Raw genomic sequence first — 27,773 nt, 5'->3', positions numbered from 1 at the left:
TTGTGTACAGATGTTTTTTTCTGCTTTTTGCTTTACGAGGTTGGCAGGTTCAACAAAGAAAAAAGTCAGTGAGCATTAGTCAACTGTATTTTGTTATTGTTAGTTACAACGTAGGGTTCCGTTTTGTTTCTACTTGTTGTTGTTTGACGAGCATAGCAGAAAGATTTGAATGATTGAATAGAAGGACCTGGACATGCAGATTTTCTGCATGCATCTTTCTTGTTTGATTCTCTTAAGTTGCTCGCCTAATATAGAGTGAACGGTATTCGGGATCTGCATATCGACAAGCAGTCGTACTAAAAGGTACTTTCCGTACTACATCGCCCTTCATCTGCTTTCTTCTTCGTTTCACAATTTTGATCCGAACCGTTCACTCTCCCACCGTTCAGCCTTTTCAAACTTACCCGATCTAGCGCGGTGAAAGCGAAATACGGTCTTTAGAGGAGAAAGTGTGGTGGAAAAAAATAACACTGTGCCCTCGTCCGTGTGCACAGCACAATGAACGGTGTATTCAAAGTAAACTTCAATCAATCAACATCTAATTTTATCAAACATTCTCCGTTCAGCCCAATACAACACCCATCGGTATCCAGCAGCAATACGAGAAAGTTTTTACGACCAGAAATCACATTTCACAAAGTATCTCAACACCGCAATAGCGAAGGAGGCAACAAGAGCGGCAAAAATTCAAACAACTGCGATGTCCGACGAAGGCCAAGATAATGGAGCCAACCGGAATGGTTCGGTGCCCGAAATAGAACTGATCATTAAGGTAAATATTTTTTTTCGGCGACATTGCAATATTACTAATTATGGTAAGCCACAAGATCTCACAGTGCCGATCAAATCCAGTGAGCTTTGCTTCAATTGTTAGAAAAATCCAACATAAATGTTGTTTTTGAAGGGTATTCATTTCATACGTGGGTTTTCAAGAGATAGAGAGCGAATAAAAACGAGGTAGATAACAGATCTAAGTAACATCATATTTTGTTCAATCATAAAATAGTTGTGTTACGCAACATGATCCGATCATTCGCGACCTGTATTCCCGTTCCATTCGCGCTTTGTCTGAACCTTTGCAGTGCTATTTAATCGTGTTAATGCTAGTTATGCTGAAAAAAAAAACAATCTTTTTCTCAATAGAAGCTGAGATCATTCTGAGATCAGAAGGTGAAATTAAAAAGACAAGTTATTGAAATTCCTTTGTTTTGTTGACTTTTTATTATTATACTAGGTCTCAATAAGTTTCCAGCGTTTCTTTTTCCAAAATTGTACCCGGTAGTGTTTAAAATTGTTACATAGTTTTCATTTATAAAAGTGTACATCACATAATATATCTTTTTTACAACATTTAGGCAAATTTTGTATTCCGAACCAAATGAAGTATCGTCTTTTGATGTTAAGAGCGAATTAAGCCAACTCTAAATCTAAAGCCTATGCTTGACTAAAAAAAGCGAAAGAGCGCTTAGTCTGAACTACAATTTCGAATCCCGTATTCTTCAAATTGTTTTTTTTTTACACAAGCAGTTACATGAGATCATGAGGGTGCGGCCCGGTGGCATGATGGTAGCGAAGCCGGTCTTCACACGAACGGACCGGACAACAAACCCATCCGGACCAATCCACCGTACGCAGGATTTATTGCATTTTATTTACATTTTTTTATTTAGCTACGGGTAAACAAGGTCACATAGAGCCAGAAATGGTAGGTCTAGACCTCTTGAGGTTGTTGTACCGATGAAGAAAATGAAGTTACATGAGATCAAGAATTGCCGTGGTTAGTTAGTTAGTTAGTTAAGTATTTCTTTATTGTACAATTTCTTGATGTGACATCACATTGGCAATTTAAAGTAATGGGTACGATTAATAATCTTTCCTCATTGATACAATTTTTGCTTTAGCGTAACCAGGTGTTCTGTTTTTTAAATTAGTGCTTGGACTTGATAATGTGAGAAAAATCATTTACAAAAAAACTCACGTGCAGAAGAATTGCCGTGGTGGAAAACTTAGTCTAATATTCTGGTTGTTATTTTTTTTTTTTGCTTAAAACGAATTGGCTGAGTTCAGCACTCGGAAGTAGTTCGTAATATATGACACCCTTCTGATCATACCTTAAGCATTTCGGTGCGGTATCAATTGAGCTTCGTCAACTACGTTTAGCATACGTCTGGAAATGGTCTAAATTCTGTAAAATCGTTGCTTACTGCAGACATCCCATGAGATTTTCTTCACAGAACAAACATATACTTGCGTATTACCTGAAAAATTTCGGAAAAAAAACTATTCCGATTTCACTTTGACCAGATTTCCTTTTTTAAAGACTTTTGTCAAGATTTCACTAAAATGTCACTATTTTCACTAAAAAATAACGCGTTTATTCATGCCCGAATATAATTATGTACTATTGCTAACAGATGTCCAATCACTGAATGAGTCAATGGCAAATGACACATGAGATCTGACATCTCTAAAAGTAACTGTAAAAGTTTTAAAGTTACTTACGCTTAAGTTATTGTTATTCATAGTTTAAAAGCAAAATGAAACCTGATGAAGTAAAAGTAATATATTTTAAAATTTAAGAATTATAAGTACAGACAGTCCCCGAGATACGAGCTTCGTCTTATACGCGGATTCAGAGACACACGGTTTTTGGAAATTTGACAGCTGAGTTATTTTATAGCACAAAAACGCAAAAGATGTAAAATTGTCCAAAATAGCTTCCTTTGTCATATAAAACATTTGTTTTAAGTTTATTTCAACGTATTCTATCATAAAGTAGCCTGGGTTGTTGAATAAATTAAGTGCAGAGAAGTAAGTCAACTAACTAATATTAAAGTAAAAACGATTCTACTCCCGGATTCGATTTACGAGGAAATTTGAGATACGAGGATTTTTTCCAGGTTATAGCGGTCCTATAATAGCGTATCTCGGGGACTGCCTGTATATTCACTATCAGTGTAAAGGTATCAACTCCCTAAAAATTGTCTTCGTTTTGAAGTTACTACATGAAGTGGGTGTATAAAACCGTCAGTGTTTACATTGCTTATCTATGGTTAAGGAAAGAATCTGCCCAGTACTAGTGTGGTTTGCAATTACTCTCTAGAGCTATGTTCAATTATACCTCTTGAGGTTGTTGTGTTGATAAAGAAGAAGAAATACAATACAGTCTTGTCCCGAGTTACGCGAATAGTGCGGGCCAGCGAACTCGGTAACTCGGATTCGCTTTATATTATCGTTTATAGTTAGTATTCAGTGATCGATTTCTTCTTTACACGTTACGAAGCACATTACTAATTGATATTTTTACGTTTATTTCGACAATTAGAGTAATTTTTTTCCAAAATTAATGTCTTTAATATTAACATTTAACGTATTTTTGGGAAAATTTGAAATTTGGCAAGTACAAATTTCAATTCCACATACAAAATTACACGAACTGTATTTTTTTTTTTTTGAATTCGCGTATCTAGAAATCGCGCAACTGGAGTGTCGCGTAACTCGGGAAAAGACTGTATACAATTAAAACCATGGCATAAAGGTCACTGCGGCGCACCAATTGTAGTGTCTTTTCAAACGATTTAAGACTTTACACCGGAACCTTTCACGACAGTTTACTGCTTTTATCTGCAAATAAGCAAACGAATTACTCCACATATCATCTAGGCGTACATCAATTCGCTTTTCTCTAGATGGTAGGTTAAAGCTTGCTTTATTGTTATCAATTGATAGGCTACAAGCACTGTTTGTACGCATTAAGTAGATAGTAATGTTGAAACGTGCAACCATCGGGCACTTATAATTGCTCACCAACATTATGATTATGAGTTACTCCTTTGCCTTACAAATGCGTTGTGTCGTTTCCTGTCTTAGCGTCAATCTATTAAGCATAAAGCTCCCAGAGTATCTTTTAACATATTTTATTTATTTGTAAACGACATTATATACAATCCATGTCGTTGTTGGTCGAGCAATATTAGGTGCCATGTGTCATCTTTAACATTCCTCGTGTCGTACTCATTACGAAAAGGTTCATTTTACACACATTGTGTGGTATTATTTCTTGCTGGTACGTGCGGGTATGTGGTTCAGGTACTTCTTGTGTACACCCTTATTGTCTATGTTGCCATGTAGTCTTGGACAGGCTTTCAGAACCACCATGCGTGTAGCCAATCATTAGTGTTACCAGGGTACAAGATAATCCATCAACGTACTATTTACACATTTCTGTGTTATCCGCCTTAAATGTACAATGCAATTTTATTTGTTTTTTTGAAATACGTAGTTCGTTTTGGTTTGAACTATTTGACTTAGTTGTTTATTTTATTCACTTTTGGTATTAGTTTTATTGCATGTAACTTTATAGTACGTGAAAAAGTGCGAGACTTAATTTCTAGAATGAACATAGTACTTTTAGTAAATAATCTCTATTATTACCCTATCATTCCATGCATGCATAGTAGTGGTAAGGCATTTCTTCACTATTTTGTTCACATTTTGCTCTTCTTTTTGAGGGTTTTTTATTGTTATTAATGTGAACCTCTACACATCATGAAACGAACAACGGTGGTGGTCTGACGTGGCCAAGTATTATGATGTTCACGCGTTATCTTATCTTACGTCCTCTACTTGTGTTCTCAATAAGTTCATAAATGGCCCTGTTTAAACATGCTTCTGCGATATTAACGACGATGATATTTGAAAGCGGAGACAAGCGTAAAAACTTCCTGCAAACTTGATAAAGTTACCACAATATTTGGTTTCGGATCGGTGTCACCGAAGTACAGCATACCATGCACCCTTTTTCTTATCGGGTGGCGTATGGTGGATGACACGTGTGAGTTTAAAGATGACTAAACGTCTGAAGAGAAACGAGCGGCGAGCCTGTATTGTCGCACCAAGTAGTATTTTTTTATTCACGGAAGAACGGGTACCAAACAGTATTCTAGCAATGTTAAGAGAGGCAATACTTAGCCATTTTGATTTTGCGTACATACTTAAATGTTGTATGTTAAGTATTACGGCAATATTAGCGTCTAAGAAATACCTAGTTTGATGATTGCTCCTCCGTATTGTATTCTGTATTTTATACTTAATAAAATCTAAATATTTATGTCGTCAGATATTGATATTGGATGTTCAAGCATTTATATGCGATGTGCATTGAGATACAAAACTTGTGGCTATTAAACATGATAGCCATGGTGGTCAATGAGCTAAACTCAACAAGCCTAACAACACCAAGTCCTAACTAGCGTGGCATGGTTGACAATGTAACTATCCGCAGGTAACCGCGCCAAAAATACCTTCTGATATATGGAGGCGCATTCTTACGCACTCACACTCTCTGGGAATTGCTCAAATACAAGATGTTTCCTACTTCAAACAACCTACCCCGCTTCCCCTCACCAAGGGTAACCCCCGTACCTTTACGTCCCAATTACCCCTATTGGGGTAGCGTTCCTCGCTGTCTGTTGCTGTGCACAGTAGAGCAGAAACCGATCAGTCCAAGGTTACTAACCGTCCATCGCAAGAGTGTCGGAGGTGGGTGGCGTTATACACGTTAGCGATACCCTGTAAGGGTCAAAAGAGGGTAGAGTGGCGGCAAAGAAACGAGTAACGAAAGAAAATAATAGACCGCAGTGACTGATGATGTCATCTGCCCTGGCGGACTTTTTTCCGAATGGCATTATTTCCCTTTCTTATTTACACTCACACGTTACTCGTCTCCCTCAGAAATAGTTAGCTATTTCACTTTTCCATCGGCGATTCGAATGTACGTGACCAGCGACAATCTGTTTGTCTTGCACACCCGTGACCACCTGGCCTTTCTCCAGCAGCAGCACCATCGATCCAAGAGGTCGGACACGTCAAACTAAAGGATGACCGTTGGCGGATGTGGCGTTGTTCTTCCAGAGTTGCACTGGCTCTGTATTGCTCTCTCTATCTCTATGTAATGTAATATTTTTTAGCAATGGGAACTGGCTATTGCATGGAAGGCCTTCATCTAATGTTCCAATTTACACGTGCCCATCTTAAGTTCTCGCACGTTGGTCAAAGCTGTTATCGTTGACTGTGGGGCTCTATGTATTTTCAAGCCGCATTTAATACATGTTCGATGTGTTGGCGATTAGCGCACATGGGAGTATGGTGAGAATCCAGTCGATTTTCCAAGCGTTCTAATCACCAATTATTCTCCCATATTACATGCCGGATAATCGTACGTTGGTCTGGTTTTTCACGTACACATGATAGGGGGAATGAACGTAAACTTATGCCGAAAATGAATTTTTAAATTCCAATGTATTTATAATTTACAAAAATATTAGAAAAATTCAACTAAAAATTGAATACTTGCTCAGTTTTGTCTGTTTGATTGTTTTCCCCTTTGCGATATAAATAATTTCTACACTGTACCTTACTGACAGATGCTTATGATGGCAATAACTGACATATATTCAGTCAAAACGGACTCAGATAACACTTAATTAGTAAGCACAATGTTATCGTTTAAATATTTGTTAAGTATTCTAAACTAAAAAGTAACTTTTATTGTAATGTTTTTTCAGGCATCCACAATCGATGGCAGAAGGAAGGGAGCTTGCCTATTTTGCCAAGAGTACTTTATGGATCTCTATCTGCTGGCGGAGTTAAAGACGATCAGCCTGAAGGTAAAACATACAATCTGAAAGCAATCTGTTTTTCAATTGCAACGACTTATGCATAACGGATAGCAAACGCAATTTTATATATACAGGTGGATGGTTTGAAAATGAAATCGAATACGTATTATTAAAATGGTAAAAAAGTGAAGAACAAAATAGACTAAATGAAAAAGGGAAGGTTCCAGTGATTAGATCGTGAATCAATTATTATAGCTTTGTTTTTACTCTATACGTGGGATTGGAATGGTTATTTTTAGATTCGTTTAAAATAGATAAGAATCATCATTTCCATTGGGTTACCGTATGAAACCATCATGATTTGTTCACAGTGCTGTATTTAACGTATGTTCCGAGTTTCATCGGTTCTGTTTTCCTCGCTAAACAAAACACATTGCTCCAGTAGTAAGATTCTCGCGGTCTTACACTTTTCTAGTACGTGTCACGGAATAGAAGGTTTAATATTTGCTGTATGTGTATGCAATCGTATGATATTATCAATTTGCTGTTCATCCCACTGCGGACTATGGTGGTAGTAATCGTGGGGGTTTAAAGAAAATTGAGCGTTAGCAGTCTTATTTTTTAGTCTTACTACTGAAAAAACCCATCATTTGCTTTGTTGATTAGCGTGCTGACATTGACGCATTGAAAATACGCACGCGTGCGCGCAGGTCTTGGCTGGGAGAAGTACGGAGAAACAGGTAGCAATTGCACACCGCTCTTATTGGAACGGGCAATGATGTAATCGTGAACATCACCAAATTGCGTACTTTAAGCGAAATCGCGGTAGCATCGAACAGTTCGTTGGTAATGCGTTTTTTGCCTTTTCTTAAGAAGAGAAGATGGGATACCCGCGCAAAACATGGAAATTAAAACTACAGTTCGACCTTCTGCTGCTGAATTGATGGAATCAACAAATGCGTTCAATAATAGATAAATAAATTCGCTCAAACTTAGAAGACTGCTCCTAGCGTGATATCTGCGGACGGTAACGCCACAGATCATTTGAGCGATCAAAAGTATGGTTAAACACATGTTCAAAGTAAAATGAATGCCGAGAACAAAAAATCATTACACACTAAAAAAATCGAAAAACAAAAATGTTTCCACGCACAGTTCACATTTCATTTTCATGCTCACAGCAGCGGATCCGCGTGTCTGAAGGTCTTGTTGTTTTCATTTTCCATGCCAATGTTTTCCCGGATTGTTTTATGGACGGGCATTTGTTTTCTTTTTTGGTGCTTTGTAAATGGTGGTGCTGTAACTTTATATACTGTTGAGTCAGTATATGTTCAATACAACAATAACAACAATAAAATCACCCTTTCGTACCGAAATGCGCAGTGGGTTTAACGTTTGCGTTAGTTCGTATTGTTATTATAGACCACCGTGAAAATGATATGAACAATTAATTTAAATTGACAAAATGTATAAGTTCGGCAGGATAATAATTATCAACCCACTCAGATAATGAAAAACAGTTTAATTCAGTGCTTAGTTGAATCACCAATGTTTAAAAATTGCTTCCGCTGCAAAACAACTCGAATATGTCAAATTCGAGCATATGTTGTGGTGCGGATTCAACATTTCGCTATTCTGTTTTTGTTGCGCATAACCGGTATAACACAACAAAATGTTGTTATGTATAACTGTTATGGGGTACAGTCTGGACGCTCCTTTACAATGAAGGATGATATTTTTAATGGTGATAAACCGTCATTAAAATCCATCCGTTATAAAAAAAAGAACTAATTCCCCGGTAACAAATTAGCACAAAGATGGACTTATTAGACCATAATGCGACGGTCTTTTAATTAGTTTAATGGAAGATTTTAAAAGACCGAAATCATCGAATTTGTTGATGTATTATATATTTCCGGGGTCTCTTTCGTTTTGTGCTTTGCGATATTTATGTTTTCGGCTATGAATAAAGAAACGGTTGCTTTATGTTGCTTTTATTTAGTGAACCTTTTTTTTTTTTTTTATAAATCTCCATCCCTATATGTGTTAATTTCGAAACGTACGCTTGACTTTCGTTGCGTTTCGGGGGTAGAGCGGCACATCAATTCTTATTCACTTCGTCATATCGAACTTCAGTACTATTAGTTCTATTTACTTTAGTATTAAACATTCGCGCTCCATATTTCAGAGACAATTTTGTAGTAAATAACAAATTATAGGATTCATTTGTCTAGGTTTTCTACGAAAAAAACCTTTTCCACACACATAAAATCGTGCAAGATTACTATGATGGTTTCTTCACCGAACACAACGTTTTCTATCGAATTATACTTGGTCTCTTCAGAAAGTGTTTGGAATAATGCTTTTGGTCAGATGATTTCATCGCATCTATGTAAATTGGGCCTAACAACGTCGCAAATGATGGTAGGGTTTTTTCACCCACAAGACAGGGCCGATTGAAAAATCCATCCGGACCGCTCTAAAAAAAATTAAACAAAAAATAAAACGAATATGACATTATAAGGGCCAATTATCTATTACAAACAAGATAGTTTAAGAAAAATCTAACAAATGGCAAACAGATTGCTGTTATAAAAACATGTTTGAGTCGTCAAGTTTTTGACTTCGTTGTCTTGAGACAAAATTTAGAAAGCTCAGCTCGGTTTGGGTCGGCTTTCAAATCTTCCGCGGCAGGCTTCATTCAGCATATCTCGGGGACTGGCTGTATTATGTTTCTGTGTGGAGGCGACCTTAGAAAAGTTTTGTTTTCAAAATAAGACCATTAAACCACCGTAAACATCACTGACTGGCTTTCAAATTATTGTATTTTAGATTCTTAGATTAGATGTCTTAGATTTTTTACATTACATTACATACATTAGAGCAAAGGTTTTTTTTTAGCAAAGCTTAATTAATAATTCGAACGATAATTATAATAATTTCGATAATTCGAACATTCCCAGGGGAAAATAGTAGACACCGCATAGAAAGGGTAATTGCATAACATTGACTGAGCAATTGTATCGTATTGTATCGGAGACTTTTTTCTCCGACACTTTTCGATGAAATGCGATGAAAAGTCCATATATTAAAAAACATCTTCCTATTTATATCTCTATTTTGGCTGGTGGATATTTTCCGTTACAATTAGCTGACGGAAAACAGTGTAAGAAACGCGGGTCTCCGTTTGTGTTAGCAAATACAAAGTCTTGGTAGTGTATTTGAAATAGAGATGAGAATAATCACTCTTTTCAATGATTTGATTCAGAGTCAAAGAGTGGGTTTAAAGATTTGAAACCTTTACTCACTCTTTTAAGATTCATTAAAAAATATTACACTGCACTATTGTTTTAACCACTCCTGTGCGTTTAAACTCATTCTCACTCTCTGTGCCGACTAGAAACTCACTCAGGAGTGCGTAAATCTGTTTTACCACTCTTTGGATTATAATCACTCTGAATTATAATTATAATTATATTATCACGGAATTATAATCACGCTAAAGAGTGGTTAAAGGAGTCATAAAAACTCCTTCTGCTGATTCATACTCATTCACTCTGTCGAAGGTTTCAAATCACTCACTCACACTTACTCATCGTGCACATCTCTAATTTAATTGTTTGCCTTTCGTTAAAGATCATTTAACAAACTGACAACACGAACAGAAGGAATAATATAAATCTTCCGTTTTTGACACGAATATTTTCAAGACAATTTTTCTCAGAAAATCGACCTTATAATACCCTCGATAAAACTAGATTGACAGTGCATTGTATTTAATGGAAATTACTTGATTCTAGTTACCAGTACTTGCTAGTACGTAGTCTCAGAGATACGCGGTCCCTCTTACCGTGCAATTAGACGGTGACAATTTGCTTGAAGACTTTTTCTCCGAGACTTTTTGAATTGGCTCAATCCAGCAAAAAAGTTCGTTTCTCCGAGACATTTCTGCACCGTCTGATTGCTCGGTTATACTTGGATTCGGAGATACAGGCAGTCTCCGAGATACGAGATACGTTCCTCTTATTCGCGGATACGTGGACATACGTGGTTTTTGGAAATTTGACAGCTGAGTTAGTTTATAGCACAAAATCGAAGCAAAAAGGTGTAAAATTGGTCTAAAATAGCTTACTTTGTCATATAAATATAAGTTATATTTTGTATCATATAAGTCATTTGTTTGTAGTTTATTTTAATGTATTCTATCAAAAAGTAGCCTGGTTTGCTAAATAAACTAAGTGCAGAGAAAAAGTCAACTATCTAACTTTGAAGTATACGCGGATTTTTCCCGGGTTATAGCGGTCCGCTATAACAGCATATCTCGGGGACTGGCTATATTGTGTTTAACAATTATCTGCCACTAAACTTTACGTATTTAGGGCATAATTGCATAAAACTTTGCAATGAGGACTCGTTTACCACCTTGATAGGCATTCTATAGTACATTTGAAGAGCTTTGAAAAGTAAATAATTCTTCACTTTTGAGGGCATTTGGGGTCATCACAATTTTATGCTCGTGTTATGTGCGTATGAACCTCATTTACCATGGACAATTGCCTCTCCTAAGTGCCCATGAAGCATTTTGTAAATAAACACTATGATGAAGTATTCTATCCTTTGTCACACCAACAAAACGTATTTAGCGTAGTTTCTGATGATTTATATGACCATAGCGTAATACAGCCCTGATCGAATATTGTATGGAATGAACTACGGTTAGTCCATGTAATTGACGATACGAAATGGTTACAACATTGCTTGTGAAATGATTTCATATCGATTTATTTTCAATCCAACTCATTATCAGGTGACGACAGTGTGTATGCAGAAACCTCCACCAGACTTTCGCACTAACTTCGAGGCCACACATCCTCCGATTCTCATAGACAATGGGTTAGCCATACTTGAGAATGAGAAGATAGAGCGCCATATAATGAAATCGGTGCCAGGTGGATATAATCTTTTTGTACAGGTAAAGATAGTCAATTAATTTTTTTTCATGTCGCTGACATTAAATTTCATTCATTTTTTACTCTTTTTTCAGGACAAAGAGGTAGCCACATTGATAGAAAATTTGTACTCCAAGCTAAAGTTGATGCTGGTGAAAAAGGACGAGAACAAGAATAACTCGCTGTTGGTTCACTTGAAAAAGATTAATGATCACCTGGCAGCCAGAGGCACCCGCTTCCTTACTGGTGACACGATGTGCTGTTTCGATTGCGAGCTGATGCCGCGGCTGCAGCATATCAGAGTGGCTGGAAAATATTTTGTTGATTTCGATATACCAGTAAGTGATTTTTTTTAATATGCTTATCGTCCAATAGTTCCAAGCGTACCAAGTTGGTTGGACAGTGAATATTCATCGTATATGTTTTTTTTAGAAACATTTAACTGCGTTATGGCGATACATGTACCATATGTATCAGTTAGATGCATTTACGCAGTCTTGCCCCGCTGATCAGGATATTATAAATCATTACAAATTGCAACAGGTATGTGGCTTAGAGAAAATGTAGTATATTTTCTCTATAATTAACATTATTCTACGCCTTTACATTATTGTAATCTACTCATTTTTGTAACCGCGTAACTACTATTGAATATATAAAAATAAACAACATAACAACCTCATGTGTAGTATCATCAGCTTAAATTAATCCACAGACAATATTTGCGCCGTACAAACAAAATCATTTCAAAAAAGAATAATTCCAAGTTATCTATTTTATTTTTTCATTGTCGTACTGGTTTTTTTTGTTATGTTGTGGACGTCACTCCCGCTTCCCATTCACGCATATACTATCTTTGTCGTTCGATAATACTCTTATATACGATGCGTGCCATTTCTTCGTTCTCCCATTCTCAACGGGGAGACACATAACTTCTTATGATGTGATTAATAACGTCCATTGTATTCTCATCGTGCCTGTCCAATGTAGGCAAAAGGTGACATTAAGGTACGTTTTGTATGATATTATTACATGTCATGTATATCTATATATGGTTATTATGTACAATTCGTATTTTGTTTTGCTGCAAACCTTACGTGCACATGCGTACCTGGATATTTACTGGGAGCTTACTGTTTGTTGCGTATCTGTTTGTTTTTATTCTGTGTTAATAATGTGTTCTTCTGTTCTTTTCAAATACATTAGTAGATTTATTATAATTTTTCTCCAACTGCTTCAGAGTTCTTTTATACGTTTCCTTATATGTAGGTGCTAAGTTTTTGCTCATTTTTTGTTATAAAAGAATGTTGAATATTGTTTTGGGATTGTTTTACGGTTATTGCACATAGATTATGGTCGCACACTTTAAGCTGTTCGTAAATTGTAGCATTTATTTCGAAGAAAACACCCAATGTTGTAAATAGACAATAGAAACTTGTATATCAGATGTAGGTAACTAATATATGCGTAATATCAATCAACCTCACATGCTATAAGGCATATACAATGCTGTATGGCATAACATACTAGCACGGTAGATGTAGAACACTAGATTAACCTCACGCTGTGTATGTAAGAGTTATATAAAGGTAATATTGAATTTGATAACTGATTATTAATATACTTTGTTTTCATTTGTTCCAGATGTTGAAAATGAAAAAACACGAAGAACTGGAGACGCCAACATTCACCACATCAATCCCCGTTGATTTGAATGAGCAGTAATGGAGACAATAACTAGCTGTAAAAAAAGATATCAACAAAATATCTACACCTTGTGCAGTATGGAAGTAGAGAGAGTGAGTTAGGCATTATGAATAGTTTTAGACGATTAATTCCAAAGTCTAATGACTACAGTAATGCTTGCTTGGACCAATTTGAACCATAACATCGCAAGTGTCCGTACTATTCATTTTGTGCTACTTTATTCTTTTTTAAGTTTCATATATACCATGCCTAGTGTTGGAGAGCGGTAAATGGGATACAAATAAGCACGTTTCTGCCTTTTATATCAATGGTTTGCCTTAATAGCACATCCAGTGTTTCATGTAATCAAAAGTAAAATTGAATTCTGAATTTAAAACCGATTACACATTTGCACTCATGCAATATGTATAACTTCGTAATCGATAACGGTGTAAGCAAATTAACTGCACTATGTTTACAACCGTAATGATTAACTATAGAAACATAGTTACGATTGACCCAGCATGCAGAATGGACTAAGCAAATTTAAACAAAATGGAGTAAATAAGCCAACAACGAAATGACCAGTTTTCTTTCTACACGCCAACGAGAAATCAAAGCAGCATAGCATCAGCATAATAGGAAATAGCTATGTAAATTGATTGAATTGTGGTAGGCTTTACATCTTTATTAGTTCGCATGTTAAGTTTTACTTACAGCCCACTTTGTCAAAGGCATTTTAGTTGTCTTTTTTTATTTTTATCATTGATTGGTAAGCCTGAAATAAACACGAGTCCTATATGCAGCTCGAGCCTAGAAGAGTGCATTGTTTCAAATTGTAATGAAGTCAAGTAGCAGGAAAAATGTTGCCACAAATTTTTAGTACTATTTCTGCGGTATCGGTGCGTGAACATACAGTGCCTACGGCGACTTTTTGTTTTCTTTATTTTAACGATACATTAACTTTATGTTTATTGGCACCTAAAAATATCTAAAAGAAATAAAAAAAATCAGCATACACTCGAAATGTTAAGAAATTCATTGGTAGAAACTCTGATTTCCCAGGTATAATGCAATTGAATGTATAAGTTTAACAAGAAAATATTCGTATTTCATCAATGTTTAATGATAAAATGAAAGAATGCTTTATTTAATTGTGTTAGGGATGACCCAGTGGCATGATGGTAGCGGCGCCGATCTTCCCACGCCTGATCGGACCAAAATCCCATCCGGACCAATCCCGCGTAGCAACGACAGACTATCCGGCTACGAGGTAAAATAAGTCTAGTAAGTCAGAAATGGCATGGATGACCTAGTAGGTCGTTGCGCCAAGAAGAGAAAGAGGATTAGTTCACATAATCGGTTTTACGTTAGTTTTGCTTCATATTTCTTTATGAATGGTAATCGAGCGTTATACGCTCCCGGCAATAAAGCGACAAGAAATAGATGGGTAATAATTGCCGTAATTCCCCACACGGTATCATCTCCATTTTGGAAAACAGGCATAGTGTAATTGGACCGAAATTGGGTGTGTTTTCGGTTATGATTGCATGAAATCGTCTCGATGGGCACCGTGAATACTTTGGCTACCTCATCAGAGTTGGGCCGTAGTTTGTCCATAGAAAAATCAACAATATGACCCACGATCGGAGTAATAGACGGTCCAGCGTATGGAATTATGGGTTTCCCGCGTCCCCAAACTTGGACGAAATTTTTCGAAACGCCAGTTTCTTCTTCGAATTCTCGTACCGCGCAGCTTTCATAGCTAAGATCTCTTGAATCCTTCATGCCACCTACAATACAAATTAAACATTGTATAATTTCATAAACGTACTTTTACATTCTTACCTGGAAAAGAAACTTGTCCGCGATGGTTACGCAACTTGCTTGATCGTAGAGTATATAGTAGATTGATTCTGTCATCTACAAGGCACAAGGGAATCAGTATAGATGCTTCTTTTTTCACCGGTTTCTTGTTCAAACGTAGGTTTGGAAGAGCTTGAAAGCGAGAAACAATTTCTGCTTGTTGAACAACATTTGCTAGCAGCTCAGGATGTAACAATTCTGAAGTCTTCTTCAACATCTTATTAAGTCGGTTGAGTATCTGTGAGTGTTAAAAAAACACACGTTGTACACGTGTAATCAACCGATGGACAATCAATTATATCAAGTGTCTCAAGCATTTATTAGGAACCAACATATTTTGCAATTGGATCAATTATAATTTTTAAATTATATAATATTATTGTCTAACACATTTAGTTAGAGAACTTATACGAAGATTCCCTATTCCCTATGTTAATACCATGATTTTTTTTCAGCTATCCTAAAAGTAGAAACCTAGGTCGTAGGGGTAGAAGAGTTTCACCAAATCTATTTTCAAATAGGTATTGTATAAACAGATGCACTATTTTTATAGCGCTGCCAGATTATTTTCAAAATTTCTGCATCTATTTGTATTTAAAATCATTTTAATTTCGCATTATCGTGTACGGACGCCATCGGTTACACGCTTTCTTTTCAAAGGTCATGTGATATATATTAACTAAGAATGGAAAAAGAGATCAACTGCAAAAGTATGCTTAAGTTCAGGTAAATTGTTCACGTGTTATTTACAGTAATTTGAACTAGCTAAAACTATTAACACACTGGTAAAATAAAAATATTCTCAAGAATTATGCCGTACCGTAGGAAGAGCATATAATATTTACATTTTGTTGACAGTTTGACATTTGTTACATAACTGGTGTTTATAATGCAAACTGCAGTGCGGGAAATGAATAAGCCATGGAGCGCCGCAGTTCCAAAAGCAGAGCCGCAGTCCCCCCCCCCCCCCCCACAGGGTTTAAAGCTACCCTACTTACATAGATACATAGACAAATTGGGGTAAAAGATTTTTGTAGTCCCCCCCTATAGGGTTTGAAGCTACCCTGGACATATTTGTTGCACTATGGGCTCGAGTTGGCCATGGATAGGTAAAAATTCAAATTTTATGAGGTATGTTTTAATTTTTGTTTCCGTGGCTGTAATAGTTAAAAACAATGGTGGTTATGAAAATTATGAAAAATTAAGGAAATATTTAAAAAAACATAAAACTATCAGCCAATAACTTATAATATATTTATGATTTCAGGATGGTTATCATATAGTTAACAACAATTTTTTAAATATTTAACTTAATATCTTTAATGAAAAAACTTTGTTGAAACATATATTTATTTGACTTTGCTAAATTTATTAGGAATATTCCCTTGCATAACTGTTTACTACATCTTTAGACAAATTATAATAAAAATTTCATGCTTCGCGGGAGTAAAATCTTTAAGCAGTAATGCTTTTGATAAATAATAAATTATATGTATTAATTTTTTTTCTTAACTTACACCTTACTTTCCTTAAATCACCGTTTAAAACCACCACTGCAACGAAAACCAAAAAATAAAAACACTTTCATTTTAATTTTGTTTTCCTTCATAACTACGTGCAACCCATAAGGTCATGTCAAATTTTTGTCCAAGGTAGCTTCAAACCCTATAGGGAGGGACTACAAAAATCTTTTGCCCATTAAAGATATTAAGTTAAATATTTAAAATATTGTTATGTTATTAACTATATGATAACCATCCTGAAATCATTAATATACTAGAAGTGAATCGCTGATGGTTTTATATTTTTTTATATTTCCTTAATTTTTCATAATTTTCATAACCTCCATTGTTTTTAACTATTACAGCCACGGAAACAAAAATTAAAACATACCTCATAAAATTTGAATTTTTACCTATCCATGACCAACTTGAGATCATAGGGCAACAAATATGTCCAGGGTAGCTTCAAATCCTATAGGGGGAGACTACAAAAATCTTTTGCCCAAAAATCTTTTACCCAAAAATCTTTTGCCCAAAAATCTTTTACCCTACTTCGTAAATTGAATTGCATTAAAGCTTCTGAAATCTTTAACCAAATTGTAGTTACATTGCGTTTTAAAATGCAATGATTACAAAAAATCACAATAATTTTAAGTGTGACAGCACCTGATAAGCTCGTGGTAAACGTCATTACAATATGAGGCGTCTGTAAAATCAAGGCTATTGAAGGAGACAAGGTTGAATATTAGCGATTAATTCCGCAAAATTCTTCTTCCAATAATTTGACGTTTGTGGGTGTGGGGTCATACGTTTATAACTACAGTTAAAGCGGTTCAAGCGTATAGGACGTGTATCATTTGAGAAGGGGAAATTTAATAATTATTTGTAGAATATATCACTCATTTCATCGCTAGGTAATTGATACCAGCTTATCTATTAAAAAATAAGAATATTGCAGTATATGCTTGATTTATATGTCCAGACGCATTGTGGTCAGCAAGATTTTTGGTGTGGTTCGCCGAATGTATGACTTGAAACCAAATTGTGGCGGTGCTAAATATGAACGAAAGGATGTTACTGTACTAAGTGCATATGGTTCTTTTCGTGTAAAAAACATCAATTAATCGGAAGGCATTCATTTCGTTATAACTGAATCTGCGCACGAGTTCATCCTTGGGAGTGCCACTATCTTAAGATCGAGTGGAAAGGGACATTTCACGGACGATTGTGGCTAATCGACATCGATAAATAATGATTGTGCAAAATGATATGAAATGTAATCATCATTAAAAACTGTTTCACTTATGCCTTTTCATTACTCAATTTATTCTGGATGTAAATGATACAGTTTTGCTTGGTAGCAACTTTGCATTCACCAATAGCCTTAACAATATAAACCGTCCCCAACGGACATTCTCTTTTATACTTCATTAGTTATTATCATTACTTCCAATTAAAGCGCAAAATTTTGTGTAAATGTACAATAAGAAAAACATAGAAATGATTAATTTTAAACGAACAGAGAAACACCGTTGCAATTCAAATGGCCGGTGTATCTTTTCTGAGGGATTTTGCAGGCTGTCAAACGCACCCTCCCCTGTCAAATGCACCTTCTAGTTTTTCGTCTTCTTACTTGTCAAAATACTCTACATTCCACCACCTTGTCTCCTTCAATAGCCTTGTGTAAAATAACGAATTTAATAAATTTGAGCTGCATTTTCCATACAATTCGGTTCTATTTTTGTTTTATGATAGTAGAAACAAAAATTACAGACAATTTTGACGCTATATTGACATGTACAATGGCATTTTCTTCCGTTCATTCACCCAGATGGCGTTTAGCGATTATACAAATAAGGTAGCAGAACGTGCTGTCGTAACCATAATAAATACTGACATAATTCCGGGGAAGAACGTCAGTTCTACAGTATTTTCGTTTCGTGCCAGACGACGCAGCCGCGCGGCATAGAATAAGCATTATTTCACTCCCTTGTTTTTTAATACTAGAAAAAGAAAACAGTTGCGTACTTTCATCGTCTACGAACAAACCTAACGATATCCTTGCGGTAGTGCGTTTATTTAGTTTTAATATACCGTGTTTGAGCGTGTTTCGATTTGTTGCAACCAGAGCGAATCACTAGCCACCACATCGTCGGTGCTTCCGTACAACTGTTGAATCACCTGCTAATTTCGGCACTTTTTGCCCAGCTATATCACAAAATAATACCACCGGACGTCACCATGGCCGATAACGTAAACAAACGCAACATCCCCATCAAACTCGGCGACTTCAGCGTGATCGACACGGAGTTTTCCAGCATTCGAGAACGTTTCGATTCGGAAATGAAGAAGATGGAGGAGGAGATGGCTCGATTCCGCTCGGATTTAATGAACCGCGAACCAAATTTCTTCGAGACGTCATCCAGGTATGTGTGGTGGATTGTGCTAAAAGTAAAGGGTGAATTTTGTCCAGTAGCGATCGAAAATTGGTTCAAACCATCGCTCAGCAATTGGCAGTTAGGAGGAGTAGACGTGTAGAGAATGTCGATTGGCGCCGACAATTTGGCACCGATTCCAAAGGTCTTTCTATCGTTTGCCCGCACGATGGATGTTTTGTCTGCTTTGGTCTTTCCCATTGCACATGGCCAGCAGACGGGTACCGTACGCTTTCTGCTCGGTTTTTAGCAACGCGGTTCTACAGCATGAGCGTACACATATATAAATATATATTTATATAGATACGCGAGAAGGAGAGTGCATGTGTTGTATGTACGATTTTCCACCGATCTACTGATACCATACCGTAGGGGAAGGCGCAATTTTTAGAAGGTAGAACACGGCCAAAGTCAATGATGGATCACCACCAACGTCTGTCCATTGTGTAGCGTGCGTTGGCAGTGTTGATGAGTCATGAGTCAGATCCGTTCATAGAAAGACCTTTCTTCCTTCTTTGGATATACAAGGGTGACCACAGTTTCCGCCGTCAAGGTTTTCATTTGTATAGCAGCGCAAATGAAAAAGCAAGGGTTTCGTCATACTCGACCACATACACAAACTGGCACATGTATGCTTGAGATCAGCTATCGAGCAACCAGCGGAGGATGATATTAATAGATGATGAGGTGCAGGCTGAAATAAATATGGATATGGTGCACGGAAGAGTCGAGTCGTTAAGGCGACTCCATGTCAAAGGAACGTTCTCGTCGAAATCAAAAAACGAAATAACATTCTGTGATTATTTTGCTTGGTATTTCAGGGTTATTTTTTTCAAATACAAGAAAAGAGACAGAAGGGAGAAAAACATACGAACAATATTTTAGTCAGTTCAGATGTATCAAATTGTTGCTCGTATACAGTACAATATACTACAAATATATAATTATGCAAATGCTACTATTTAAGTACAACGCAACAGCAACAGGCAACGTTGCACATTGCATGCTTTATTATATCCGAGATAATATATGTACGTAGCAACAGAAACAACAAAACAAAACTTCAAATAGGAAATTTGACGTCGCTCAAAAATTAAATGGTGTTTAATTCATATGTAAAAAGTACATTGAATAACATTTCCTTAACAATAGTTAATTAACTTTATTTATTAATTGTCTTATCATTCTTTTGCTTTGACCTTTAATTCAGGGATCTCATTGAGGGAGACATCTGTGTAATTTGTAATATCTGCGCGATATATTACAAATACTGTTTAACAAACACGTTTAACAAAACTGACCGTTCTTTTATCCCGCTTTTATCCCTTTTACTGCCGTATTTTCTCTCTCTTTCTTTTCCATTTAACACGCAACGTATTAAACCACGGCTCATGGTCTCCTTTCCTTCGAATACTACTCTAACTGTTCGTTGGCATCCGTTTTTTGTTTGTTTGTTTTTGGATGTCACGATCAAATGTCACCGGGGGTAGTTTCTCTTCCAAAAAGGTTGCCACATCGTCCAGGTATTTAAGATTAAACCAAACTTATCATAATATGAAGGGTACTCGGATACCATCGTTAGCAGTGGAAAATGGTTTTTAAGCTCCCGTAATTAACAGCAACAATTAGCTAGCAAATGCATGGTTTATTTTAGTTCTAATTTTAAAATAATGCACACTGCATGTTGCAACGATCAATAAATAAGTTTTTCTTCTTTATATTTTATTTTCCTGCCACTATACGCTCATATCAAATTGTTGTATCGCTTGCTCATAACGCATAATTATTGCCATAGTTATTAATAATTATTAATAATTATAATTATTATAATTATTACACGTACGTTAGTGTTGTATTTATATTCAAACAGCAGCTGTTGTGAAATACAGCAGCTCCCCGCTTTACGCCATACGCGATATACGTGATTTCGCAATACGCGATGTTTTGGAAAAATGACAGCTCAAAGATAATCAAAGGAATTCTGCAAACAGCTGTTCTAAAAACTTGTACACGCAATGAAAAAATAGAACAAATGGAAAGTTTACTAGTTATTTTAAAAAAATATGTTAAACATGCGAATTCCTCTTAGTTTCACGCAGTTTTATTACGAAACTTTCTGTGACACCTTATACATGTCATTATTTCAGCTCTTCAACATGACAGTTATTTTACATTACTAGTTATTTTAAAAAATATGTTAAACATGCGAATTCCTCTTAGTTTCACGCAGTTTTATTACGAAACTTTCTGTGACACCTTATACATATCATTATTTCAGCTCTTCAACATGAAGTATAAGCGATTTTCCTAAGCTAATTCGATATACGCTAAAACGTTCGGTCCCAAATATTAGCGTAAAGCGGAGAGCTGCTGTAATTAACGGCTTATGTTGGATAAGCGAAGTTTTAGTTGCACTAAGAAAAAAATATTGTTTACATCGCGTTAAGATCTGCTAAGATTAGTTGCACACAACTGATAAAAACGTTTGATAGTTAATCGGTTGATCGAATGTTGAGATTGTATAAAAGATCTTTTACACATTACCTATTATGTTAGGTTGGTTTACCCTTTTCGCAGCGTAATGACTACTACTAGAAGGCCATGTCTGCCATGTCCCGCCCAATAAACCTATTTTACCATGCAGCCGGATAGCTAGGTACTGTAAAGGTATACCATATTTATAATTTAGGAATGCATACTTCAATCAGAGAAAATACATTATGTAACTGCAACGAGCAGGTCGTCTGGGTGTAATATTTTTCAAACTCATACACACCATTAATCAATTAAGAACATTTTACGTGTATTACTGATGATGTCACACTTCACTGAGAAATCAAATCTTCAACCTCTCGATCTACTGTGGGCGAATGAAAATATCATTGTAGGTTTTATCACCTCATGCGTTCATCATGCCGAGGGTCTTATACTTGTTTGCATACCTACGGTTTTTATTACGTTACCCGTGTTCCTTGATTGCTTTGCATTTCTGTTTTCATCCCTTATACGGCAATCCACTCGACTAAATATTGAAATAGGTCGAATAGATCATATAGAGGTAGCATGTGACGACTTCGGAGTGATGTCATTAAAATCGTCATCATCTTAAGCCACGGGTACCATAGTACGCCCACTAACCATCGAACGAATTGCCTGCTGCTTTTTTACGAACTCGTCCATGATGAGCACTTGTATTGCCGGTGTATTGCCAACACCAGTATGATTAAATATTGACTCAACATTGGTAAGAAAAACTCAGAAAACAGTTGGTTGAGAAAACACACCAACTCAAACAATAAATTCACGGTCAAATATTTCGTGCCATTGGTGTGCATATGGCTTGACTTATTCATATGCATCTCACAAAGGTTTAGCATTTATACTATAGATTGTACTGTAATAACTGTAGTGACGGTAAACTTTGTTTAATTGCATGAATATTATCTGAATAAGTCACAGTAATAACACGCAATCATGACAAGGTAGTATCTTTTTCGTTTAGTGTTATAAACAGAATTTGTCTTCCATTTTGTTCTTATTCTATTTTTATGTTCATTCACAAAGACATACGCACATTCTTACGAGATTACGCGTGGGTGATGCGGTTGATTTCCTTTTGTAGGTTTTTTAGCATGCGAGTATCGTTCTGTCATGTTAGCCAAACTTCAACATTTCGTGCATATTTGTTTCTAGTGTTGCTGTCTCATAATCAAAATAGATAACCCATAAGGGTTCTGTATGATTTCTGGTGTATTTTTTTTTACAAAATTGTTGATTTGAATTCCTTTTCGTTCCTACTTCTAGCTCGACGACATCAAACGCTGCTACCTCAATGAAGCTCCCACAATCTCAGAGCGGTTCTGACATTTGCTCTCCTCTGATTCAGGTAAAAATCATACCGCAGCAGGAATGAATGTCATTCATTATTAATGCCTCTCTTTCTTCGTAGGACGATGGTGATGGTAAGGTGCTAAAGCTGCGCTTTGACGTAAGTCAGTATGCGCCGGAAGAAATTGTCGTTAAAACTGTCGACAACAAGCTGCTGGTGCATGCCGAGCACGTGGAGAAGTCCGACACCAAATCTGTGTACCGGGAATATAATCGTGAATTTATGCTTCCGAAAGGTTGCCTACCGGAAAACATCAAGTCATCGCTCAGCAAGGACGGTGTGTTGACGGTGGACGCACCGATCCAACCCGAAGCCTTGCTCGGTGGCGAAACGATGGTGCCGATCGCACACAACTAATCTTCTACACGGCGATCGATAACGCGCTAATGCAGACTCCAATTTTTGACTGCCCGTGACTAACCGATGCCCTTGTGTGCAATCAACCTGGTCGAAGCGTGGACGCAAAACGACATGGTACCAGGTGTGGGGCGATAATTTTGCGCCGTTTGCTTTTGACACATACACAGCATTTTGCTAAAGCCATTTAATATAATTGACACTTGTTTTCTGTATAAATTCATTGTATAACCTGTACACCTTACGGAGAACGGGATTTAGCAATCGAGCATCCCGTTCCAATAATATGATATTACAAAAGGTTCTGGTTGTAGAGATAAATGCAACGAAAGTTTTTGTTCATTTTTTTGACACATTGCCCAAATGTATGTTGTGAAACTTTGAAACCAGTAGTTCTAGGGAATGGTACAACACTCAGTGTTAGCGAGTGTCTATGGAATCATAAAGTTATTCTTTTTTGTGACTCCTCTACTTCAGAGGTCTTGGCCTACCATGTGTGGTTTGCTTTTACTTGCCGAAACCTATGCAGCATATTTAGCATCAATCAATACAGCTAATGATATTGAATGATATCAATGACTAGGCGGACGTAGGACGACCGGTTTACGTGTACCGTGCTTGAAATTAATTAATGTCGTTCTTCCCAACAATCTAAAATACTCTTTAAATGTCAAATCAAAGCTTTTAAAATTATGCAGCACAGAAATATTTTGGCTATAGCAGTAGTTGTTTTGTGTTGAGGTTTTTTTTATTACATTTCTGTAATCGCAATGATATTTCGCTTAAATAAACATGTCGAGTCGCTATTAACACATCACAGTTTATGTTGCTGTTTTACTATGATACTTTTCTCTAGTATGATGATAATAAAAATAATTTTAGTGTGTCAGATCATATTAGATTACAATTATAAATGTTCGCATTAATCTCCGTCAATTTATGTATGAATATAAACTCCGCTTTACACCTTATTGTTTTAAATATTGAGGCCATATTCGAATTCGCAAAACATCTGAAAAATATGTTTTAGTTTCATTAATGTTTTTTTTCTATATTAAACATTTCTGTGCGATGAGTTAATGGATTCATTTCGACAGTGTCGTTATATTTATGATTGAGATCGTCTGCGGTCGGTATCCCGACGGAGCACGTTATCCTCTCGCGTTCGCTTTCGTATTTTACGACAGTCATCAAATTGTTAATAGAACAACCGTGTTTGAGATAAGTAAATATAGAGATGAATTTTGAACAGTATAAAAACATTAGCTAGCAATAAACGTATTGCTAAGTTATGCATTACTGAAAATTTATACTCAAAAAATGACCTTGAGCCAGATATGAAACGAAAAACTTAGTCTCATCATCACACGTTAGTGACATAATTGGCCATAAAATGATGAAAAACTTGAACTTCTAATTTAATGATGCCTAGACAATAAATAAATGTTTGGTTCAAAACATGAAAAACATTTAGACAATAGTGACTACTCTGCTATCTTTTGTTTCTGTTTTAGAATTTCGATGTATTGCTGTTGGGCAGCAATGTTGGACGTTCTAGGGCAAAAAGAGCTAAACATCCGCGTTTTTATTTATCCAAGGACAGAAAACTCACACCCACATCGTCAAGTACATCAGTAGCAGTGCAACAAATACCAAATGCTACCCTTATGCTCAAACTTCGGATAGCAGTATTCGTGTCGTGTCGGAGCCGAACGCGCTCCGGCATTGTAGGAATTACTTCACTATGTAGTAGTGCAAAGGAAAAGGACGTCAGCACGGTTACGTTGGAAAGGACATCACTCGGTTAGCGCATTCGGTACGGTACAGAACTTTCCACTCCTGCGGAATTTTCACAGTACCAGTCCAAAACCAAAGTTACGGTGGTGTGCTGACAGTGTTAAACAATTGAGTGCGTTAGTGTGCGTTAGTTCCACTTTAGTGATGGTGTGTAATAAACCATGGTTTACGAAAAACAATGGTCATATATATTGCAATGTCTCAAACCGGTGTTTTCGGTAGTTCCGGCATGCGTCATTTCGCATATCATGACGAGCATAGATATCTATGGGCTCTTCAATTCAAACCACCAATCAACCATTCGAAGGCGGCAATACTTTAATTGATGCTGTTCATACAAGCAACTCAAAAGAACGAGTATGCATATCCTCGGCGGCAGTGTGGCAGCATTGTGCTTTTCTTCAACACATGGAGTATTTCCTAAATAAATCGTGTTGTTGAGCTTTTCGTTTTTTCGTTTAGATTCTGATAGTGCTGAGAAGAATACTCAAACACTTAATTCATTCGAAGCGATAATCGTTTCTCAGTTGTATCTTAACCTATTGTCGTTTGCTTTGGTTGAAACTGTTGTCACGTCAAAATGTCACCTAGTCCATGTCAGCGAGTGTTGCTTAAAAAGAAATGAACATCTTATTTATTGTTCATGGCTGTTGTAATGTGATGCTTTAGGTTACGGTACTCAATTTTATTTATTGCTAGAACATATAGGTTGTACTGAATGATCGTTGCGGATAACCATCCATTAGGTTTGTTGGATGGTTGGTTACTATTACCATTGCCTCGTACGTGTGCTCTTATGATTACTTTTTCTATGTCACCATTAGCGCATCGAAGCTGTCCTTCTTGTTCCTTTGCTTATGACGTTCATATCTTCGTTATTTTTGCTTTTCGTTGTTTTCGGTTTCATCCTTTTTTGTGAGGAACCTGAATGAACGAATGATGAAGCGGCGAAAACAGGATGTGGTTGATTGGAAGAACCATTTCATTGTACGCCTGTCGTACTACGTACCAGCTCCAAGATTCCTTTTTTGTTCTGCTTCCTCACCGGAACAGATATCATTCATTACATGGTTTAGGTATAGTCCTTTGTGGAAAATGTGGACGTGCAAAAAAAAACCAAAAAATTGACTGATTGTAGATAACAAAAAGGTCAAAGGAATGTTTTCCAGTGCTATAGCCACTGTATGGCTGAGAAATGGAAAGCATGCTACTTACACCATGCTTGAAAGCGAACCTATCTTTTAAGTACCGTTAGCGAAGAAGTCTTTAATGAAATAAATTTTTGAATGTTCTACCAAATAGATTCATTTCTTATCAAACTCTTGTTTCTTTTCCATTTATCTCGTATATCTTATGCTTGTGTTAAAGTTGAGCATAATTTTTACTGTACATAGTTCAGATTAAAATAACCGAGTACACTCTGTGATTGTTTTGCTGGAATTACAGCAAATTGGAACTAACGGGAAGGAGCAATTCCTGGTGTCAAAGACTTTTGCAGTAGTTGCTGTTCTGCAGTACATACTCATCATGCCGAAGTTGTTGTGTGGTTTCATTTTCGCGATCGTTATCGTCGGTTGCATCGATTTAGCTGAGTCACGGGCGGTAAGTAGACGAAATAAAATTGGTTCTGTTTTATTATACACTCTTGTGGTACATCAATTGTATGTATGTGTGTCTATTATAATGTGTCAAATATAATGAACAGGCCGTATTGCTTATTTTCACATGAATTTTTAAATTTAAGTGTACAGTCATTACCCTGATATGCGGATTATGCGATCTAGAGAAATCTGCGTATCTCGAATATCCGCGTAACTCTAGTTTCCTTTGAAACATCGTTTATATGTCGTATTAAGAGATAGAATACTTATTTACCCATTTTTTTGAAATGTAGACATTTAATATTTCTATGCTTATTTCGAGAATTACAGCAACAATTTTGTGATGAGTAATTTGTATAGAATATACCATCTTTCTGGGGTTTTTAGATATTTGCAAAATAGAAATTGAATTCTATAAGTAGAATAAAATAAACATAATATTACTATAGTATGAGATTATTAAGCTAGAACTTCACTCAAGTCAGCTCATTTCGATTCGTCGGTATGATATTCTGCTAGTCGATTATTACGCTTGGACTACCACACTACAACGGATTGTAAGCAATCTACTTCGATGCATTCTCGTCGTTGCTAAAATATTATTGAGAATCATTCAAATTCAGGCTTTAGTTTTGTTTGCTCCACACTAATTACTTTTGTCTGTTTTGAAAACCTCCCATAAACCAACGAAGTGTTTACAGTAATTGGGAATAAAACTAAAAGTTGTTCTAGTTTCTTTTTCTGCTTTCTTTATTTCGATAAGCAATTTTTCATGAGATCGCCGTGCTAAAATCTTTACATAAAAAGTCGCAGGTGTAAAAAATCGCACCACCATGAAATAATTTCCACCGGATGGTTTCCTTGTGTCACTTTCCCACCCGATAGATTAATAACATCTCAAGTAGAAGTAATTTTTTTATGATTGCCATGGAAAAGTAGCTAAAAAAGTTCCGAACAAGTAATCGCCACTGGAGTCGATCGATGCTAGGGCTAGTACGAGGAGAGTTTGGGGGTTTGTTTGGCTAACTAACGTTCTATGAAACAGTAGATGAAGGCTACTCTTTCACGCCT

The 27,773-nt window shown here is 36.4% G+C and overlaps 4 protein-coding genes across 5 annotated transcripts in view; 3 read left to right on the top strand and 1 right to left on the bottom strand.

Moving 5' to 3' along the window:
* The first annotated feature begins 700 nt into the window (after window positions 1-700).
* On the top strand, window positions 701-13,294 carry LOC128714347 (chloride intracellular channel exc-4). The gene is made up of 7 exons (XM_053809593.1): window positions 701-772; window positions 6,567-6,668; window positions 11,428-11,592; window positions 11,665-11,907; window positions 12,002-12,112; window positions 12,560-12,577; window positions 13,214-13,294. Exons 1-7 carry the CDS (start codon window positions 701-703, stop codon window positions 13,292-13,294), a joined length of 792 nt encoding a protein of 263 aa, XP_053665568.1.
* Window positions 13,295-14,620: 1,326 nt separating this feature from the next.
* Window positions 14,621-15,338, bottom strand: LOC128711348 (mitochondrial coenzyme A diphosphatase NUDT8). The gene is made up of 2 exons (XM_053806220.1): window positions 15,104-15,338; window positions 14,621-15,048 (listed from the first exon to the last, which is right to left on the bottom strand). Exons 1-2 carry the CDS (start codon window positions 15,336-15,338, stop codon window positions 14,621-14,623), a joined length of 663 nt encoding a protein of 220 aa, XP_053662195.1.
* Window positions 15,339-18,864: 3,526 nt separating this feature from the next.
* On the top strand, window positions 18,865-23,304 carry LOC128708906 (heat shock protein beta-1). Of its 2 annotated transcripts, XM_053803889.1 has the most exons (4): window positions 18,865-19,049; window positions 20,549-20,575; window positions 22,863-22,944; window positions 23,008-23,304. In XM_053803889.1, the coding sequence occupies exons 1-4, from the start codon at window positions 18,865-18,867 to the stop codon at window positions 23,302-23,304; spliced, it is 591 nt and encodes a 196-aa protein (XP_053659864.1). The 2 variants fall into 2 exon arrangements, with proteins under 2 accessions (XP_053659864.1, XP_053659871.1); XM_053803896.1 differs by lacking the exon at window positions 20,549-20,575 and having other exon boundaries at window positions 18,865-19,040.
* A 3,324-nt stretch (window positions 23,305-26,628) lies between these two features.
* Window positions 26,629-27,773, top strand: part of LOC128710008 (uncharacterized) — a 54,194-nt gene continuing 53,049 nt past the window's right edge. The window contains exon 1 of the mRNA XM_053805051.1: window positions 26,629-26,703. Within this exon, the coding sequence (XP_053661026.1) occupies window positions 26,629-26,703 (75 nt within the window). The remainder of the gene's footprint in view (window positions 26,704-27,773) is intronic.

Source organism: Anopheles marshallii, chromosome X (assembly GCF_943734725.1).
Source record: "Anopheles marshallii chromosome X, idAnoMarsDA_429_01, whole genome shotgun sequence".
Taxonomy (NCBI): Eukaryota; Metazoa; Arthropoda; class Insecta; order Diptera; family Culicidae; genus Anopheles; species Anopheles marshallii.
This window is presented reverse-complemented; position numbering and strand designations above follow the sequence as displayed.